Below are 19,017 nucleotides of genomic sequence, written 5' to 3' on the forward strand. Positions count from 1 at the left end.
ATACATTATAAAAATTATATTAATATAATATATATAATTATATAAAAAAAGTGTTACAAAAATTCATAGATTCGTAAAAATCTACACAATTTTAATACTTACTTTTTTAGTAATTATATGAACAATTATATTTTTGTGATTTTGACTCCATATTGACAAAATTAATCGAAATATATATTTTCTTTTCATATAAATTGTTAAAAACTTAAAATTCTTATATATATTTTGATAAATTGTATATTGATAAGAAATTAATATTTTAATAAATTGTACATTAAAAAAAAAACGAATTTTTCACGATTAATAATTTTTAATTATATATAGGAACTAAATTTGTCATTTTTAATTCAAAAATTAATTTTCTAAATCTTAAAAATTCCTTATATAATTTACATACAATTACAATTTCACAAGAAATTTTTTTTTCAATTCATAATTAAATACATATACTACATATTAATATAAAAATTAATATAAATCTATATGTAAATAAAATTTTTAAATTCGAGTTCAATTTTTATAGAAAATATAACATAATCAAATGCTAAAAATTGTATACAAATTATACAATTTATATTATTCAAATTATAATTTTCATCATTGAAGATTCAAGAAAATATCTTTTTGGAAACATGAAAAAGAAGTAATTTCAATTGTAAATTATTTAAAAACTTTGGAAATACAGAAAATTACAATCCTGAAATATCTATACATAACATACATACAACTTATAATTAATAATATATATATCATTGTAAATAAAACTATTATCAGTTTTCTTCATATATAAAAATATTAGAAAAAGATTGTGTAAAGTTTATGATAAAATTACAATTTATACAAATATAAAATATAATAATATGTAAATATATATATTAAAATGTATTTATACATAACTATACCTATACTAGTTTTTAAGATCAAAAAAAATTTTTTTAAAAAAAATTCTTGAAATTATTCTTATAAACATCACGAATATTTCACTTATATAATTATATATTAATAATATATATGTATAATAATATTAATAATATATAATTTACAATAACTCGTTACATGCCTATGACTGATATAATTATGATAAAACTTTTATATATATATATATATATAATTAATATATATTTAAAATATAATTATATATATATATATATATAGCATAAAGCGGAACTTTAAAATAGCTACTATTTTTACAAAACTAATTATTTTTGCAATTTGTATAATTACATATTAACAAGTAATTTTTGTAACTTACAATCATGAAAATATTATATCATTCACTCATAAACATAAATTCACAGTTTCTGCTCTCTTAAAAAAATTACTCAGCAATCGAAACTTATATAATTACATAGTAATATATAATTAATGTAATTTATGTAAATTACAATTGTAATATGATTAACAGTTCCATCATTTAATATGTCTAATAGAAAATGTTGTTCCATTTGTGGCACAACTTATGGCTAAGCAGTACAATATGTATCGGTACAAAATTTAAAACCAGAAAATTTTTATAACTTTTGACAAAATCAATATTAATCCATAATCATTTACAATTATTTGATACTTTATGACTAGAAAAGTAGAACAATTTATAAAAATATTCATTTAAATTTTGTGCAATATTATACAATTAACACTTAATATATAAAAATGTGTTACAAAATATTTGAAATTTCAAATTGTAAAAAATTTAAAAATGAGATGATTTTATGTACCAATACACAGAATACTTGCTAATATGAAATTAAACTGCCAATATAAAACTATTCAAATTAATTTCTTTATTCAATGGAAGACTTCCGTTAAATTTCTTGATTGTCTTCTCCAGTCTCATTATCTACAAATTCAACATGTGTGAATGGAAAATGGCCAACCTTGCCATGCAATTCACCTTCCCATTGACCATTTATATTAGTCTTTGTAACTTTTATCACATCTCCAACTTCTAATTTTAGAGCAGTTTTATCATATGCATTTGGTACTCTTGCTTGTTTTACTTTTGCAAAAGCAGGTAATGTTCTCTGAATATTCGATCTACGAGTGGTCCCTTGTCCACTTTCTGGATAAGACATTTGGGAAGCAGAAATTTGAACTGAATTAGAATTTATAGTTGAACTTCCTCCACTTTCTGGACGTGAATTATTTTCAATCACAGGGTGGTTGTCTTCTTCATACTTTTGAACATATGGAACTGGAACTGAACCAGTTTGACCTAGAGCATTTCTAGCAGTCCACCATTGCTCTTCATCTTTTGATATAATTGTAAGAATTTCTCCTAAAAAAAATTTTTATATTTATTAATTTAATTAAATTATTAATAATATATTAATGCAAAAATATCATATATAATTTAAATTCAAAATAAAAAAAATTTAAATATTACATATATTTCAAATAAAAATTAATACAAACCTTTTCTAAAAGGTAAATCATCAGGATCATTGCCCTCAAAATCATACTTTGCTACTACCCTCTGTGTTCTTTTAGGTGCAGGCCTGATCAATGGCGTTGTGTCCAAATAATGTAATTTGTAAAAAGCCAAAAGGTTGGGAATATCAGGAAATGTTTGATCTCCAATCCGATAACGTATTTGATCACCCTGTTGAATTTTATTTATAATATAATGGCTAACCTTGCTGTCTTCTCGTACACATAGAACAAAATCTCCTTGTATTGATGTGCTGTCACGTACTAAGAATACGCCACCTTCTTTCTCACCCATAAGTAAATCCGAGGCATCTTGTCGTGACATTGCACCAAAATACCAACTAAAAGAATATAATTCTATAAAATTTAATATTAATCTTATAAAAACAATACATATTTAAAATTTTACACAAAATACACAATATATTATACACAAAATATTATAAATTTATAAAATTTGGAATTATATATACATACATATATATATATATATTTATATATAATAAAATTTGATTAGATATATATGTATTATATGTATATGTATTATATGTAAAATCAAAATATTAAAAAAAATATATATATTGCTTTAAATAAATTGTTACATTTGTTATTTTAAATTTATTTTAAACATATCAAATCATTTAATATAATTTCTAAAACTTAACAACTTAACAATTTTTCTTCAAAATTAGTAAAATTAAATTTCAAAGATTAATTTTTAACACAACAATACTTATTAGAATAAGAATTAATCTTATGACGCAAAATAACATGACCAAAAATGTCTCTTTATTTACCTGGACTTGTCATATTGATCGAAAGTAGCAGCCATTGTTTTAGCAAGTAATCGACTAATCGGCAGCGTTGCCAGAAGAATTCCCTACCGTAGGGAAAAGGTGACGTCACATAAAGCTATATACATTAACGCGATTTGAGTACACCATGCGAGAATTAGTGGTACTAATATCTTCACATTCCACACATCTAATGTTATAAATTCAAATTAAAAGTCCCTAAGTTTCCTTCAACAATTGTAATCTTTTTTTTCTATTACTTTAAATATCATTAAATTCTCTTTCATGATTCTTACATTTTTCTTCTAGCAATCAGTATTGCTAAAAGAATTTTCTATTCGAGAGAAAAATTGTTATCATATAGAACTATATTAATGCAATTTGAACACAGCATATGAAAATTAGTAATATTATTACGTATATTACCTATTTACTACTAAAATTATATAACTACTACTTATAATATGTATATGCGAAACAAATATCTTATCTATAACTTTCCAATACAAATATCTATTTTTTTGAATGTATTCAATTCGTTGAAATTCAAACAGACTTGCATTTTTTCCAAAAAATTTCTTATTAGCAGCAAATATCTACGTAATGAATATAATAGCGTCACATTGCATTTCTAATATTTTTCTCAATATTACTTTTTTATATCATTCTTTTTTTTAATCATTTTTTTTCTCACTGACAACTCAACTATCAATTGACAATAACAATATTGACAATCCCATTAATCCGTTATTTTCTAAGAATTGTATATAATCAGTAATCAAAATAATTTACTTATATATACTATCAATAGTATATTCTTAGAATATTCTCTTTTTAAAATGAAAATCAGTACATTGCACTTAAATTTATGATATATCTATTCTTTTTTAAGAAAGTATCATCACTTTTTCCGCGCAATAATTATTTCACTTCCTGTTATATTTTCTTAACGAAAATACGAGACGATTGAAAGGAAATAGATGCCGCCACAAACTCTTTTTTCAGTTTCATTCGTTTTTTGTTCTCTTCTTTATAATAAAGAAACTAAAATTTTCTATTTAAATTATATTCTCTTCAATATTTATCAATATAAATACAGAAGTATTAACATATATTTTAATAATTTTTAATAAAATAAATTTTAAATTTATATTTTTTTTTATTATTAATAAAAATATTATTTTTATTTTTTTGTAAAATACTAAAATGATCAGGTTTAAAAAAATATAACTTGATCTTCTATAGATTTATTACATTCTTCTTTTCTTTCACTCATTTTTTTTTATGAAATTGATATCATTTTCGTTCTAAATGTTCCCTTTATCCTAAACTGCATTATTACGCGTTATAATATTTAATGAGAAATAAAATATGATATTAATATAGTTCTAAAGTAAAATGATAACTCATATTATGCAGCAAAGTTATCGAGCTAATTGTGTGATTAATGCTGCACACATTTCAAAGAATTCCATTGTATGATGACCTGTTGTTTGAGGTGGTGGAATTGTAGGATCTAAAAAACAATTATATTATATTTATGTTGAATTATAAAATTATATTAATAAATTATTATTAATAAATAAATATCAACATCAACTTTAATTCTTTACCTCGTCCAATATCTTCTTCTTCATTTGATAAGGATTTAAAATCTAATAAGTAACTTTTATAATCAACCTGATAAAGTTGTAATGACATCTTACTATATCTATCTGTTAATTTATTTTTTTGACGAACTCTAACACTGTAAGCATTTATAATTTTCCATTCCTACAAACATAAAAAATTAATTTATTATTTCAAAAATTAATTAAAAGCAAAATCTTACAAAATTAAGAGCTTTCATTGCTCGATAAACTTCATTCATAATATCATTTGGTTTAGATTGTGAACGAATTCCTAAATGCCATTTAGCCCGTTTTATTGGTGTACCACGAGCACCTTGTGTTGAGGATGATGTGCTTCCTTGAGAACTTTGTCTTTCTCGTAATGCTAAGATACAATATAAATTCATTAAATGTTATAAATTAAAATAAACAAGAAAGTAAATAAATTTTCAAATTATATATTTATAAGTTTTTTATAAATTTTTAAGTTTATCTTCTTACGTGCTATTCTTTCTGGATGTGGTCTCAGAGGACTATTATTAGTATCATTGGGACTGAAAGCAACAGGAGGTGGACTAGAAGCTACATAAAAATCTTTTAATTCTGCTTTAGCAGCTTCATCTGCAATTCTTTTATTATCTATTATCAAGTGATAAGCAATTGCCAGTTGATCGTGAGGATCTCCACCTAATAATGCAGAATGAACTTCAGCTTCTTTTACATTAAATTTTTCGCAAACTTCATTTACTGCGTCTATATCAATTACAGAAGAATCTTGTTCAACAGGCGACGGAAATAAATATGAAGGTAAATCCTTTTGAAACCATTCATGTTTCCTAATTCAAAAATATTTATAGCTGTTTTATTATAAAAGATTTCAAAAAAAATTTAAAAAAAACTCTTAAAGAAGATATATAAAACATAAAATAAAATATATAAATAAAAATTTAATATACTTGATATCTTCAATAGTTGCTCTTTTCATAGGATCCACTTGCAACATATGACATAAAAGACTTACAACACTTTTATTCAGATACTCTGGGATAGGGAAAACTCCAGCTAAAATAAATATAAAATATTTTTATATGAATTATTAAAATTGAAGATTACATATACTGTTCTTACTTACATTTAATTTTACGAAAAAGTGTTGGTACATGTTCATCATCAAATGGTAAAGTACCACAAAGTAAAGCATAAAGTATTATTCCACAAGACCAAATATCAACTTCAGGACCAGCATATAATTTACCCGAAATTACTTCTGGTGCTGCATAATTAGGAGAACCACAGGAAGTACGTAAGAATTCTCCATCCATCATCATATTTGATAAACCTTTAATAAAATCATTAAATTATAATATATATATTCAAATAAAAATAATCAAAAAGTCTTATTTAAAATATTGTAATTAATTAATATTAATGTACAAATATTTATAAAAGTTCAGTTTTTATTATTTTTTGAAATTAGTATTAAAAATAAAATATTAAAAAATATTCATTTTTTGAATCATAGATATCTTGTATTTTAAATAAAAATTTTATTTATAAATATCATAAAATATCAATTATATTAAAGTACCAAAATCTGCTATTTTTACATGTAGATTGTGATCTAACAAAAGATTTTCTGGTTTTAAATCTCGATGAACTATCATATGTCTGTGACAATAATCAACACCAGAAATAATCTGTTGAAAAAATCTTCGTGCCTCATATTCCTTTAGTTTGCCATGTTTCACAATATAGTCGAATAACTCTCCACCTGATACATATTCCATTATCATAAATATATCTGTAGGTGTGCTTATAACTTGATATCTAAATCATAAAAAATATTTATATCCTTTGATATTCAATATCTCAGAGTGCATTGTATGCATTATTATTACATACAATTTAATAATATGAGGATGTCTGAAAAGTTTAAGATTTTGTATTTCTCTTCTAATCTTTCCAACCACATCTAAACTTTTGATCTTCTGACGATTCAAAATTTTCACAGCAACTTTGTGTTTTGTTAATACATGTTCTCCAACTGAAAAAAATAAGTTAATAATTTTTTATAAATTACATAATAATTTATATTTTTTAATATTATATACGTAATTATAAAATATGTAAATATATTTTCATATTATCAAATTAATATAATAAAAATTTATTTAAAAAATAATAATTTATACATACTTTTTACTTTACCAAATGTTCCAACACCTAGGGTTTGTCCAAGGGTATAATGACCTATCTTAACAATTGGTTGTGGTTGGTTAGATGGAATTTTTTCAGACATTGTTACAAATTCTACAATATATAATAAACATTTCTGATTAAAACAAAAATAAAATAATTATCAGACAAATTTAGATATCATTTTTTAGAAACTTTAAAATAACATACGAAAAGTTATAATTAAAAAATATCTAATTCATATAGAAAAATATCAATAATTGATCATTTTTGACATTTTACTGCAATTACTTATTTATATTCCACAAATATAATAAATTTTTTAAAACTTAAACAAGGTCATAGAATATAAATGGAATTATTAAAGTTATAATTATATCATGATAAAAAGCAATTATATTAAAAAATGTCAAAATAAAAACTCATTAAAACTAGAAACAAAATAATTAACAATTCGATCACCTGATATTATTTACATATTCTGATACTTATTATTTTGAAGATATCACTATATAAATGTATAATACGATATGTTAAATCATTTATCATAAAATTCAAAGATTAGAAAACTACTAATAAATTTCATATTAATATTTTTGATTCATAGAGAAATCAAAACCTTAGATCGTTAAAATATTTTATGTTAGTACACATACACACACACACACACACACACACACACATATATATAGCGCTATCATGAATTGAACTGGCGGCTTATATAAAATTTGTTTTTTAATGCATTATATGAAATTTGTAAAGAGAAACATTATACATTACATTATAAAATTTTTTATTTCACTTTTAAATTTTTTAATTATATCAAAAAGTTGTTTTAATTTAATTTGTTTTTAAATTCTATTTTTTTTTTTTTATTCATTAACAATTTTTCAAAAATAAAAGTTTATTTAAAATAAAATTAATGTATATAATCATTAAATGATTATTATTTTTATGATATTCTTTCTTAATCTTAGTAGTCTATTATCTTATAATCTATTAAAATAATGGAAATTATATTCTTTTTTTAGGAAGATTCAAGATCGAATAGTGTAATCACATTTCAAATAAAATTGATTTTTTGTTTTATCTTCAAGTAAAATTTGTTAATTATATTACCATTCAGATGTCAGAAAAAGAAAGTCTTATCAAATATTTTCTCAGTGGCGGTTTTGGTGGAATATGTACTGTTATAGTGGGTCATCCTTTAGACACGATAAAAGTAAGGTTATATTAATTATAAAAATTAAAAACATAAAAAACATAAAATTAACAAGAATTATTAACTTTTTATAAATATATAATTAATATGTACAATTCATGATATATTTTTATTTATATAAATTCTGTTATAAATTACATAATTAATTATTTTTTAATTAATTATTCTGTATTAAATTATATAATTAATTAATTTTATAAATTAATTAAGCAATTATACATATAATAGCAACATTAATAATTATAAAAATAATAAAAAAATTTTTTTTTATTTCTAAATAAAACAATACAAATTTTATAATTTACAAAAAATTTATCTTCATTTTATATATTATAGTAATATATTTACATATTAAAGTGCAGCAAAATTTATTAAATAAAATTATTAACTAAAATATAAAATTTTTCAAATATTTTTATTATTTATTAATATTTTTTATTGTTTAAAAATTGGAACAACAAAATATGTCTTTGCAGCTTTTCTAAATTAAAATAAACTTTTTTTCTAAAAAAATAAATAGAAATTTGGGGTAGAATAGATATTTTAAAGTAAAATGTAAAAGATAATCCCCCATTTTTCAGCTGCACCTAATCTAATTGTAAGTAGGATTATTAAGTCCTACTTAGGATTGAACTGTCTTTTTCTGAAGAGGAGTGGCCCTAATAATGGATATGTTAGGTAAAAGAAAGATTGTGCGTGCTGATAATATTAAAAATACTATATATAATTTTTTATTTAAACAATTTATTTTCCATTATAGGGTTTCCATCATTTTTGTATTTTTTAAAATCTTTATATTAATGAATTAGTTATATATAAATATTATGATTTATTATTAAAATTGTTTTTTATTTTTATATATCATAAATTAAAATCTATAATAAATATTATATTATAATAATGAAAAATTAAAATTAAAATAAGAAAATAATTTATATATTTATAATAAGAATATTTAATAAGAATTAATACTTTTTATATTGTTCATTTTACTATAAATTTTTTATTTTTTCAATTTATTGTTGTTAATAATAAATTTTTGTTAATAATAATTAATAATAGTTTATATTAAAAGTGTTTTAAAAAAAATATTTTAACAGGTCCGCCTTCAAACTATGCCTATACCAGGCCCAAACGGAGTGCTTTTATATAATGGAACTATAGATTGTGCTAGGAAAACAATTGCAAAAGAAGGAATACGTGGATTATATAAAGGTTGGTACATAAAATATATAATATACTTATTACATGATATATATTATAAATAAATATTTTTTATTGACTGTTATTTCTTATTAAAAAATATTTATAAGATTATCTTGAATACTTTTTGTTAGGTATGGGTGCACCTTTATGTGGTGTGGCTCCAATATTTGCTATAAGTTTTTATGGATTTGGATTGGGCAAACAATTAGTACAAAGAAATAATGAGGAATTAACTCCTTTCCAACTGTTTTATGCTGGTGCATTTAGTGGTATCTTTACAACTATTATAATGGCTCCTGGTGAAAGAATAAAATGTCTCTTACAAACACAACAAGGTATAAAATCTAAATATAGTGGTCCAATTGATTGTATGAAACAACTTTATAAGGAAGGAGGGATTAAAAGTATTTATAAAGGTACCTGTGCTACTCTTTTAAGAGGTAAGTAATATTATTTATTTTTCTATTTTATTTTTAAATGATTTAAATATAAAGATTACGAAAATAGAAATTGTTAATTGCAATTTTTTTTTATTCTGAATTCTATTGTTATATCTAGCTATACACATATTATATATAAAACTAAAAATGATATATTAAAGAGCAATCTTATTAAAAATTGTTTAAAAACAAATTAAACTTCTAATTTTGTTTTTTTTTTTATACACACATATATTCATTGCAAATTAAAAAATTATATTAGCTAACTAATAATATTATCTTCATAATTATATTTTCCAATTGAAGACTTTTTTAAATGTTTTTTTTTAAAAGTTCTGCATTGCAAACCACCTTTACGTAATGCATGAAAAACTCCCCAATTTTTTAACTTCTTAGGGGTTGAACATCTTGGTGCTGTTTCTCTTAATCTATTTACCTATTTTAAAATAAATTATAATGGTATTTTATATTTTTCTATATCTAATTTTCATTTAAGAATGAAGCAAAAAGCTTTTTTGTACTCACCAAATGAGGATTCCATGTAAACATTAGACAAGTGCAATTCCATGGATTGCCATCTAATTTTACAATTGCAAAATCTACTTGCTGTTTGCTTGGAATCCGAAGCATTTTAAAAAAATCTATAGGTAGTGAAGTTAGTTTATTTTGTGAAAGAATAATTTCCCTAAGTTGTTTCTGTTGTTCTACTCCAAATAAACCAGGTGGAATGAATTCTAATTCATTATTTGATAAATCTATGCGTTTAACATTTTGTAAACCATAAAATGCGTCCATGGATATTTTACGAATATGACAGTTACTTAAATTAAGATCTATTAACTTGATTAAATCTATAAATGCGTCAAATTCGATACTTGAAATATTTCCTTGTACTTTTAATTGTAATAGCTCGGGCATTCCTTGAAATATAAAACGTTCCAAAACTAGTATTTTTAAATTATACAAGTATAATGTTTGAAGATGACATAATCCCAAAAATGAATTTTTTTGTAGATATAATTTCGAATCTTCGCCTCCCAAATAGAGATTTAGTGTTGTATTCATGATTTCAAAAGTACTGAAATCAAAAGATTTTATATTAATTTTACACTTTACTATTAATCATTAATTTATGAACTATCATTTTATTTCAAAAAAAGAAAAAAAATGTATTAAAATACCTTGGAAATATAGAATCCAAAGGATTTTCTCGAAAGTCTGCAATTTTCAACATTGGAAAAGGAGGAAAAGATAACTCTGACAAAAAAGTTAGATTATTTCTTCTTAAATCAAGATTTTCAAGCATTAATAAACCAGCTAAATCTACACTTTTAAGGGTTAACAATTGATTATTTGCAAGTGATAATACTTTTAAATTTGGAGTACCATAAAAACAAAATTCTGGAATGAATTTTAAACTATTTTTTTCTAATGAAAGATGAATAAGACTATTTAAACCATCAAACATATGCCATGATATATCTTTTAAATCACAATCATAAATTCTTAAATGTGTTAAAGCTCCTAAACCAGTAAAAAGTCCAACAGTTTCTTTGTAACCTTCCATTTCTTGTTTGTATACATCATATGGAAGTATTTCCTTATCATCACTTTCTCCATTATTTTGTTGACTTAAAAATATCAATCTATGTCCTATACTTTGACTAATATTATTTAATAATTGTTTATTTTCATTTTCGTCATTAGTAACAGTATTCATTGGTTTAATTACAAGATTAGCTTTGTTTCTTTTTGTTGCACTCAAACTTGTTAATTTTACTCGTTCTAAATTTAAATAAAGAAGATTTAATCCTAATGGATATAATGAATCAACAGACAAAATAATTCCTCCTAATTTCTCTTGTTCCACAGTCAAATTCTTTTTTAGAGATTCATTATAATCTATGCCCTGAATATCTAAAGATATTAAATCTGTAAAACGTTGAAATGTTGTAGACTGTAAATGAATCTCAAAGTTACCCAAGCCAGATTGAAGAATTGTAAACACCTAAAACAAAAATTTCAATTATATATATATATATATATATATATCATTTTCAAATATTATAAAATTACATTCAAATTCATAATATCAACCTGAATATCTGATGGAAGCTTATCCAAAAGTTCTTCATATTCTTCGGCAATAACACAAATTGCTACTTTCAAAAATTCGGGAATCATAGAATGATCAATGTTTAATCCAAGTTCAAACTTAGCATCGTTACTTAAGTTCTATTAAGAATAAAATAATATTACATTTCAAAAAGAAAAATATAACTATATTTTCATACCTGATCTTGATTTGTTTTTATCCATCGATGTAAAGGTAAATCAACAAATTTTTGTACTTCACATGAACAACCTGGTGGACATTTTACTTCCCAAATATCGCCGATATCGATTATTTGTCCAAAGCACTCATTCTAAACATATATTTGTTTATTAATCTATTATTGAATTAAATTTACATATAAAGTCACTTTTAAGAATCTCTATTATAAAGAATATATATACGAGATATGAGAAAAATAATCTTTTTATCTTACACTTCTTCAGTTCAAATAAAGAAAAAAATTATGTACCAGCAAAGTGAAGACAAGTATTAGAATAACCATCATAATCAATTAATTAAAATTTGAGAATTGAAGAAAAGCAGATTAAAACCAATAATGGTATGATGGTTTGAAGGAAACTGAATTTTGTTAATCGTTATCTGTCTGCCTTGATGTGCCATATCAAACAGGATGCCTCCTATCTAGCAACCTACACATACTATTTTTGCTTTATAATTATAAATAATATTCCCTCATGATGCTTTAATTATATATATTCAGGTGGAACTTGATCTTCCTATTAATTCCATAAATATTTTTTATGATATATTATTTTTATGAAATATTATATGTAAATATTATTTGTATTTTTAAGTTATCTCATAAAATATTCAATGCAGATAATATTTATATTTAGCTAACATTTTTTTAAATCTAATTATCAGATGTTCCTGCCAGTGGAATGTATTTTATGACATATGAGTGTTTGAAAAAGTGGATGTCTTCTGAAGAAGGTAAACTAGGAATACTTCAAACAATTATGGCTGGTGGTTTTGCTGGTATTACAAATTGGATTGTTGGAATGCCACCTGATGTATTAAAAAGTCGTTTACAAAGTGGTATATATTGTATTTTTTTTTCTATTCTAATTTATTATTTAATTAATTATTAATTTTTAAATTTTCAAATAATATAAGCTAGTTAAAAGAAATTATTGAAAAAATTAATTAAAATTTTATATTATTTACATTATTTAGCTCCAGATAATACTTTTAAAAACGGAATTCGAGATGTTTTTATAATTTTAATGAAAGAAGAAGGACCAAAGGCATTATATAAAGGATGTGTGCCTGTGATGCTTCGTGCATTTCCAGCAAATGCAGCATGTTTTCTTGGATTTGAGATTGCTATGAATTTCTTGAATTGGGTACTGTGATATGTATAATTTTGTATATAGTAAGTTTTTAAGAAAGAAAGGTAGTAATTCTATTGTCAATTAAATGTTAAATTAGTAAATTTAGTATATTTGTAAAGTATTCTATATTTCTAAATCAAAGATAATAATACATTTTTATATATTATTCATGTGTTATAGAATGTATAATGAATTTGCAATGATGTTATCTATTTTTTTATAATTATTTATGCTATATAAATTATTTTTTAGATATAGTTCATATAATATGTAATAATCTTTATATCATCTTTTTATATTGTTGAATCTATATTTTATAATTTATAATATATTTTTTATAAGAATAAATAAATAATTGATTTAAAGCATTATTATTAATTGCAAAATTTTTTCCGATTTATTTTTTTAAAGAACTTTAAAGAAAAAAAAATTAAAATGAATATTTATTTTTATAATTTTTATAATTTTAATAATTTTCAATAAACATAATAATCATAACATATAAAAATATATAATATAATATTTAAAAATCTATAAAAATTATTTTAATTTTTAAATACATATTTTAATTATTTCTTTAAAATAAGATTGTTAATAATAATGAAGTAATTATTAATATTATTCGATGATCATAAAACTTTTATTTTGTTTAAATTTAAATATATTATCAGAAAGTTATAACGCTAATCTTATTCTATTTATTGAACTGAAATTTGCAAATTGAAAATTTTGAAGTGTTCCTAAATCTATCAGTATAAGTTTTTATCAGTTTTATAGTAAAAGAATTATCTTAAGTTATTGTAAAAGTTTATATAATTAATAAAAATGATATTGAAATCAGTTATATTAATTGGTGGTCCATCAAAAGGTCTGTATTTTATGTAATATAAATATATATAATTATTATATATAATTATTATTTTTGTACAAAAATATAACCTCAAATATAATTTTATAAATTCTTATAATTATATAATAATATTAAAAATTAATTTATAATAAGTATTTATAATAAGTAGAAATAATTCATTTAATGATGTTTCAAAATCAAAAATATATTTTGCAGGTACTAGATTTAGACCTCTTTCGTTAGATATACCAAAACCATTATTTCCAGTTGCTGGATTACCAGTAATACAGCATCATATAGAAGCATGTTCTAAAGTAGATAATCTTAGTGAAATATTGATAATTGGATCATATCTTGCAAGTGATTTATCTCAATTTATTGAGGAAATGATAAGCACCTACAAAATAACTATTAGATATCTTCAAGAATTTACACCATTGGGAACAGCTGGAGGTTTATATCATTTTCGTGATCAAATACGTTCTGGTGGACCAACATATTTTTTTGTAATGAATGGTGATGTATGTGCTGATTTTTCTTTGCAAGAAATAGTAGAATATCATAAAGAAAAACAAGCATTATTCACTATCATGGCTACTGAAGCAACAAGACAACAATCTTTGAATTATGGTTGCATGGTTCTTGATAAAGAAGGAAAAGTTGCTCATTATGTAGAAAAACCATCAACATTTGTTTCAACTTTAATTAATTGTGGGATCTATCTTGCTTCATTAGATATCTTTCAAACTATGGCTGATGCTTTTTATGCAGGACAAAATCAAGAGAATTTTATGTAAGATATTTAGAAATTTTTATGTAAGATATTTTAGAAATGTTATTAAAAAATTATATAACATAAAAGATTTTGATTATACATTATTTAATAGCCAATTCAATGGTAATGGTAAAGATCCAGCTCATATATCTCTTGAACAAGATATATTAATGCGCTTAGCTGGAACAGGTCGTTTATTTGCTTTACCTGTTTTAAAATGGTGGTCACAAGTTAAAACTGCAGGTTCTGCTATATATGCCAATCGTCATTATTTAGCTTTATATAAAGCAAAACATCCAAATCGTCTTGCTTCTGCAGTTAATGGACCTTGTCAGATTATTGGTGATATTTATATTCATCCTTCTGCTTCTGTTCATCCAACTGCAGTGGTAAAAAAGCCATAATTATATATTTTTTGTATAAAAATAATTAAATTTGTATAAAAATAATTAAATAATTTTGTAAGACAATAATTGATTTACAGCTAGGTCCAAATGTAAGCATAGGTCCAAATGCTATCATTGCTCGAGGTGTTAGGATAAGGGAATCAATTATATTAGCTAATGCACACATTCAACCACATTCCATTGTTTTACACAGTATAGTAGGAAAGAGCAGTTATATAGGAGAATGGGCAAGAATAGAAGGAACACCTTGTGATCCTAATCCTGATAAACCATTTGCAAAAATGGAAAATTTACCTCTTTTTAATACTAATGGAAAACTGAATCCTTCTATAACAATACTTGGTAAATAATTTATTAATTGATAATTCATTAAACAATTACTTAAACAAAGGAAAAAAAAATCTTATATATATATATATATATTTTTACTTTTTATATTTCAGGTACTAGTGTACGTTTGGCAGCAGAAAAAATCGTATTAAATTCTATTGTTTTACCGCACAAAGAACTGACTAGAAATTTTAAAAATGAAATTATTCTTTAAGATATATCTTAAATTATACAATATAATTCAAAATAATACATTTCTATTAATTTATTTATATATAATTGTATATATATTAATTTATATATACAATTCTTCTATCATATGGTTTTATTTTATAAATTTGTCAATTTAAAATAGTAACTTAAGCACAAAAATTATTTAAGAAACTGGTATTAATATAGATATAAATATTTTTTTAATAATTGTATTATTTTCAATTGTTGGTTTATATATTAATATAAATATATGAATATACCATGTATAAAAAGAAAAAAAAATATATCTATTTTCAACATTTCTTACTTATATATTTATTTCTCTATTTACATTTTTATAACTTAAATTTGTAAATTAACTAAAAAAAACTAAAAAACTATTAGTAATTAATGATAAATATTTTTTATATGGAAATATATTTATCAAGAAAAATGTTGAAATAATTTAAATAATATTTTGTAAGAGTATATAATATATATTATATTATTATAATTTAAGTATAGTAATTCCTTAAATAATATATCATATAATTTTTTAATTGGCAGTTTTATTCCCATTTAAAAGGAAGAGTGCATAATTCGATATGTATGCTTCTGAAATTTATTGGCATTTAAATATAATTTAGAGAAAAATTTAATTTTTATAATTGTTTTTTTTTTTTATAAAAATTGTTTCATCATTCATGATTTTATTGATAAAAATAAGATCAAATATATATATTATACACATGATTATTTGCGTTTTGAATTTGTACATAATATTACCATCATCATTTACAAGAAACAAATATAATAGTATTAAGTAAGATTTATGTTTAACTCTATTGTATATACAAATATTATTTAGTTAATATTTAAATTTAGAAGTATTGACATAAGAAAATTAAAAAATACGCATGTATATAACAAATAATTTTATAAAAATATATCATATACACAGTCTTTTCTTGCTTTAAACTTTTGATTGGCTATTATACAATTCTTAAAGTATTATATCAATAAAAACAAGCTTTAAAGCTTTGTTTCATGTTTAACCCTGTTTCTAAACAATTGACTTGGTCGAAGTAATTGAGAATTATTTAAATAAGAATTTCCAGATATGATAACAGCTGCTGTAGAATCTGAATTTAAAAATTCGTTTTTATTATCTTCAAAAGTAAATCGTTGCTGCTGTTGTGTTTCACCATGATTATTAGATCCATGATTGTTTTTTATACGATAATGTATTTCAGAATCTGTCTCTTCTTCATTATCTGCACTATCTACATCTCCTAAAAAAATATTAAACATTTAAGTATATTTTTTTATAAAATTTAAAATAAAATAATAAATCGTAATAAATTTTTATATAATATTTAAAACAATAATTTATTCAAATTATAATAAATTTAAATAAAACTCACCATCTGAACTATTAGTAGAAGGTAAGTAAAAACGCGAAGCTGAAATTTTGTTATTTCCTACTCGTCGTTCACGTTCTCTGGCAGTGTTATTTGGATGATGATATTTAAACTCACGGGGTAGAGTATAGCTTCGAGGCAATGATATTTGACTACCTTCCATGTCACTAAGTTCTCCTTCTATCTCCCCTTCACCTTTAGAACTTTCTTCTCCACCGTTTTGACTTAAATAATAATAATAGTAATCATAATATTATAAATATAATAATAAAATTATTATTATAATACAATAATACAACATATACATATAAATAAATATAGATAAATATATATTTATGTATTTTTTTTTAAATTTATCTGTTGATATTTTAATAATTTTTTTAATTTTAAGAAATGAAGTTCATTAGATTTTTTTAAATCTTAATTACCGAGGATTAACATGAGAAGGTGTCCAATGTGAATAGTGATGAGGAAGACATCTGGGTGCAAGTAAAATTTCTGGAGTATCCGCTCTTTCTCTTTGTGTTGTTCTCCAGGAATTTGAAGGATGAATATTTGGATAATAGGAAGAAGATGGTGGCGGAGGTAAGAGACAATGCATTTTCACAGGTGGCCACGAAGATAAGTTTATTCCTCCATTTTGATCACCTACTGATGGTTCAGATGTAAACAAAGGAGAGCTAGGAGAAGTGTGTAACTTTGTATTAGGAGGTGGTTGCTGAGTTGATGCAGGTGATGATGAGAATGACGATGCCGAAGCCGAAGGTGGAGGAAATAATTTTCCTTCTTTTATTTCTTCTTGTATAGCTCTTAACTCGCGTAATTGTTGTTGCTTTTTTTCTTGAAGTTTTTCCCTTATTAAATTTACATTTAAAGAACTGGCAGTTCCAGAATCCGTTCCAATTTTTTGTTCATTCATATGACTATTCTACAAAATACCATTCTTCTCAAAATAATGAATATTAATGTAAAGAAAAAATATGAATATATAAAATTGGAATAAAAATCAATTTTATGTAATATTATTTTTGTTTCTTTTTTTCTTTTATAATAAAACAAAAAATTCAATATTACCTGTATTACATTGGAATTCACGGATTTTTTCCAAAATGGTATTAATTGACGTGAATTATTATTTATACCATGCCATTGTTTTGACTCATCCAGTGTATTTATAGGAGCTGTAACAGTTCCAGATTGAGATTGCGGTGGCGGAAGAGGTACAAATGTTGTTGGTTTTTTCTTTTTACGATTTGGATTTACTACAGTTGGATTAGCAAAACGACAATTGAATACTCCTGGTATCCCACCATTACTTAATTTAACTCTTCTCACTCCAACATTCATATTTAATTTTTTATTCTCTGTATATTCAATTTGTTTTTCTTCTAGATTATCCTATAAATATGATTTTATTAAAAATATTTGTTCTATCTATATATATTTTTTAAAATTTCATTTTAATTTTTAATACTATACTTGGTTTGATAAAGCTGTGAGATTTGAGGCCGTCATTCTACCGCCAGCTTCGTACCTTAATCTTCGTACATGAAAAAATCTAAAATATCATTTTAAATTATTAATATTTATTATTATTATTAACAATTATTGCTATTAAACCATTATATATTCATTTATATATATTTTCATTATATATATATATATATATATAT

At 22.6% G+C, this 19,017-nt stretch overlaps 6 protein-coding genes across 10 annotated transcripts in view; 2 read left to right on the forward strand and 4 right to left on the reverse strand.

The window, feature by feature from the left end:
• Positions 1 to 851: 851 nt before the first annotated feature.
• On the reverse strand, positions 852 to 3,650 carry LOC102679593 (adapter molecule Crk). 2 transcript variants are annotated; one of them, XM_006619237.2, is made up of 4 exons: positions 3,228 to 3,481; positions 2,710 to 2,771; positions 2,416 to 2,602; positions 852 to 2,278 (listed from the first exon to the last, which is right to left on the reverse strand). In XM_006619237.2, the coding sequence occupies exons 1-4, from the start codon at positions 3,238 to 3,240 to the stop codon at positions 1,806 to 1,808; spliced, it is 735 nt and encodes a 244-aa protein (XP_006619300.1). In that variant the 5' UTR covers positions 3,241 to 3,481; the 3' UTR covers positions 852 to 1,805. The 2 variants fall into 2 exon arrangements, with proteins under 2 accessions (XP_006619300.1, XP_006619298.1); XM_006619235.2 differs by having other exon boundaries at positions 2,416 to 2,771; positions 3,228 to 3,650.
• An 805-nt stretch (positions 3,651 to 4,455) lies between these two features.
• On the reverse strand, positions 4,456 to 7,686 carry LOC102679873 (5'-AMP-activated protein kinase catalytic subunit alpha-2). 2 transcript variants are annotated; one of them, XM_006619238.1, is made up of 10 exons: positions 7,493 to 7,686; positions 7,031 to 7,144; positions 6,737 to 6,878; positions 6,423 to 6,661; positions 5,967 to 6,173; positions 5,791 to 5,896; positions 5,336 to 5,670; positions 5,056 to 5,219; positions 4,838 to 4,997; positions 4,456 to 4,740 (listed from the first exon to the last, which is right to left on the reverse strand). In XM_006619238.1, the coding sequence occupies exons 2-10, from the start codon at positions 7,131 to 7,133 to the stop codon at positions 4,649 to 4,651; spliced, it is 1,548 nt and encodes a 515-aa protein (XP_006619301.1). In that variant the 5' UTR covers positions 7,134 to 7,144; positions 7,493 to 7,686; the 3' UTR covers positions 4,456 to 4,648. The 2 variants fall into 2 exon arrangements, with proteins under 2 accessions (XP_006619301.1, XP_006619302.1); XM_006619239.2 differs by lacking the exon at positions 7,493 to 7,686 and adding an exon at positions 7,241 to 7,263 and having other exon boundaries at positions 4,649 to 4,740.
• A 342-nt stretch (positions 7,687 to 8,028) lies between these two features.
• Positions 8,029 to 13,731, forward strand: LOC102680398 (congested-like trachea protein). Of its 2 annotated transcripts, XM_006619244.2 has the most exons (6): positions 8,066 to 8,252; positions 8,834 to 8,930; positions 9,353 to 9,467; positions 9,590 to 9,898; positions 12,900 to 13,073; positions 13,212 to 13,636. In XM_006619244.2, the coding sequence occupies exons 3-6, from the start codon at positions 9,368 to 9,370 to the stop codon at positions 13,388 to 13,390; spliced, it is 762 nt and encodes a 253-aa protein (XP_006619307.1). In that variant the 5' UTR covers positions 8,066 to 8,252; positions 8,834 to 8,930; positions 9,353 to 9,367; the 3' UTR covers positions 13,391 to 13,636. The 2 variants fall into 2 exon arrangements, with proteins under 2 accessions (XP_006619306.1, XP_006619307.1); XM_006619243.2 differs by lacking the exon at positions 8,834 to 8,930 and having other exon boundaries at positions 8,029 to 8,252; positions 13,212 to 13,731.
• LOC102680088 (leucine-rich repeat-containing protein 15-like) lies at positions 9,969 to 12,754 on the reverse strand. Of its 2 annotated transcripts, none has more exons than XM_006619240.2 (6): positions 12,484 to 12,754; positions 12,193 to 12,324; positions 11,996 to 12,133; positions 11,080 to 11,906; positions 10,424 to 10,976; positions 9,969 to 10,334 (listed from the first exon to the last, which is right to left on the reverse strand). In XM_006619240.2, the coding sequence occupies exons 1-6, from the start codon at positions 12,517 to 12,519 to the stop codon at positions 10,161 to 10,163; spliced, it is 1,860 nt and encodes a 619-aa protein (XP_006619303.1). In that variant the 5' UTR covers positions 12,520 to 12,754; the 3' UTR covers positions 9,969 to 10,160. The 2 variants fall into 2 exon arrangements, with proteins under 2 accessions (XP_006619303.1, XP_006619304.1); XM_006619241.2 differs by having other exon boundaries at positions 12,448 to 12,754.
• Positions 13,732 to 14,075: 344 nt separating the features above from the next.
• Positions 14,076 to 16,136, forward strand: LOC102680630 (mannose-1-phosphate guanyltransferase alpha-A). Its single transcript, XM_006619245.2, has 5 exons — positions 14,076 to 14,237; positions 14,436 to 15,012; positions 15,107 to 15,383; positions 15,479 to 15,743; positions 15,845 to 16,136. The coding sequence occupies exons 1-5, from the start codon at positions 14,195 to 14,197 to the stop codon at positions 15,943 to 15,945; spliced, it is 1,263 nt and encodes a 420-aa protein (XP_006619308.1). The 5' UTR covers positions 14,076 to 14,194; the 3' UTR covers positions 15,946 to 16,136.
• Positions 16,137 to 16,621: 485 nt separating this feature from the next.
• Positions 16,622 to 19,017, reverse strand: part of LOC102680768 — a 4,854-nt gene continuing 2,458 nt past the window's right edge. The window contains exons 6-10 of the mRNA XM_006619246.2: positions 18,824 to 18,905; positions 18,419 to 18,742; positions 17,773 to 18,272; positions 17,348 to 17,568; positions 16,622 to 17,215 (exon numbers count right to left, since the gene is read on the reverse strand). Coding sequence (XP_006619309.1) covers positions 16,956 to 17,215; positions 17,348 to 17,568; positions 17,773 to 18,272; positions 18,419 to 18,742; positions 18,824 to 18,905 — 1,387 coding nt within the window. The 3' untranslated portion in view covers positions 16,622 to 16,955. The remainder of the gene's footprint in view (positions 17,216 to 17,347; positions 17,569 to 17,772; positions 18,273 to 18,418; positions 18,743 to 18,823; positions 18,906 to 19,017) is intronic.

The sequence above is a fragment of the Apis dorsata genome, unplaced genomic scaffold (assembly GCF_000469605.1).
Source record: "Apis dorsata unplaced genomic scaffold, Apis dorsata 1.3 scaffold_397, whole genome shotgun sequence".
Taxonomy (NCBI): Eukaryota; Metazoa; Arthropoda; class Insecta; order Hymenoptera; family Apidae; genus Apis; species Apis dorsata.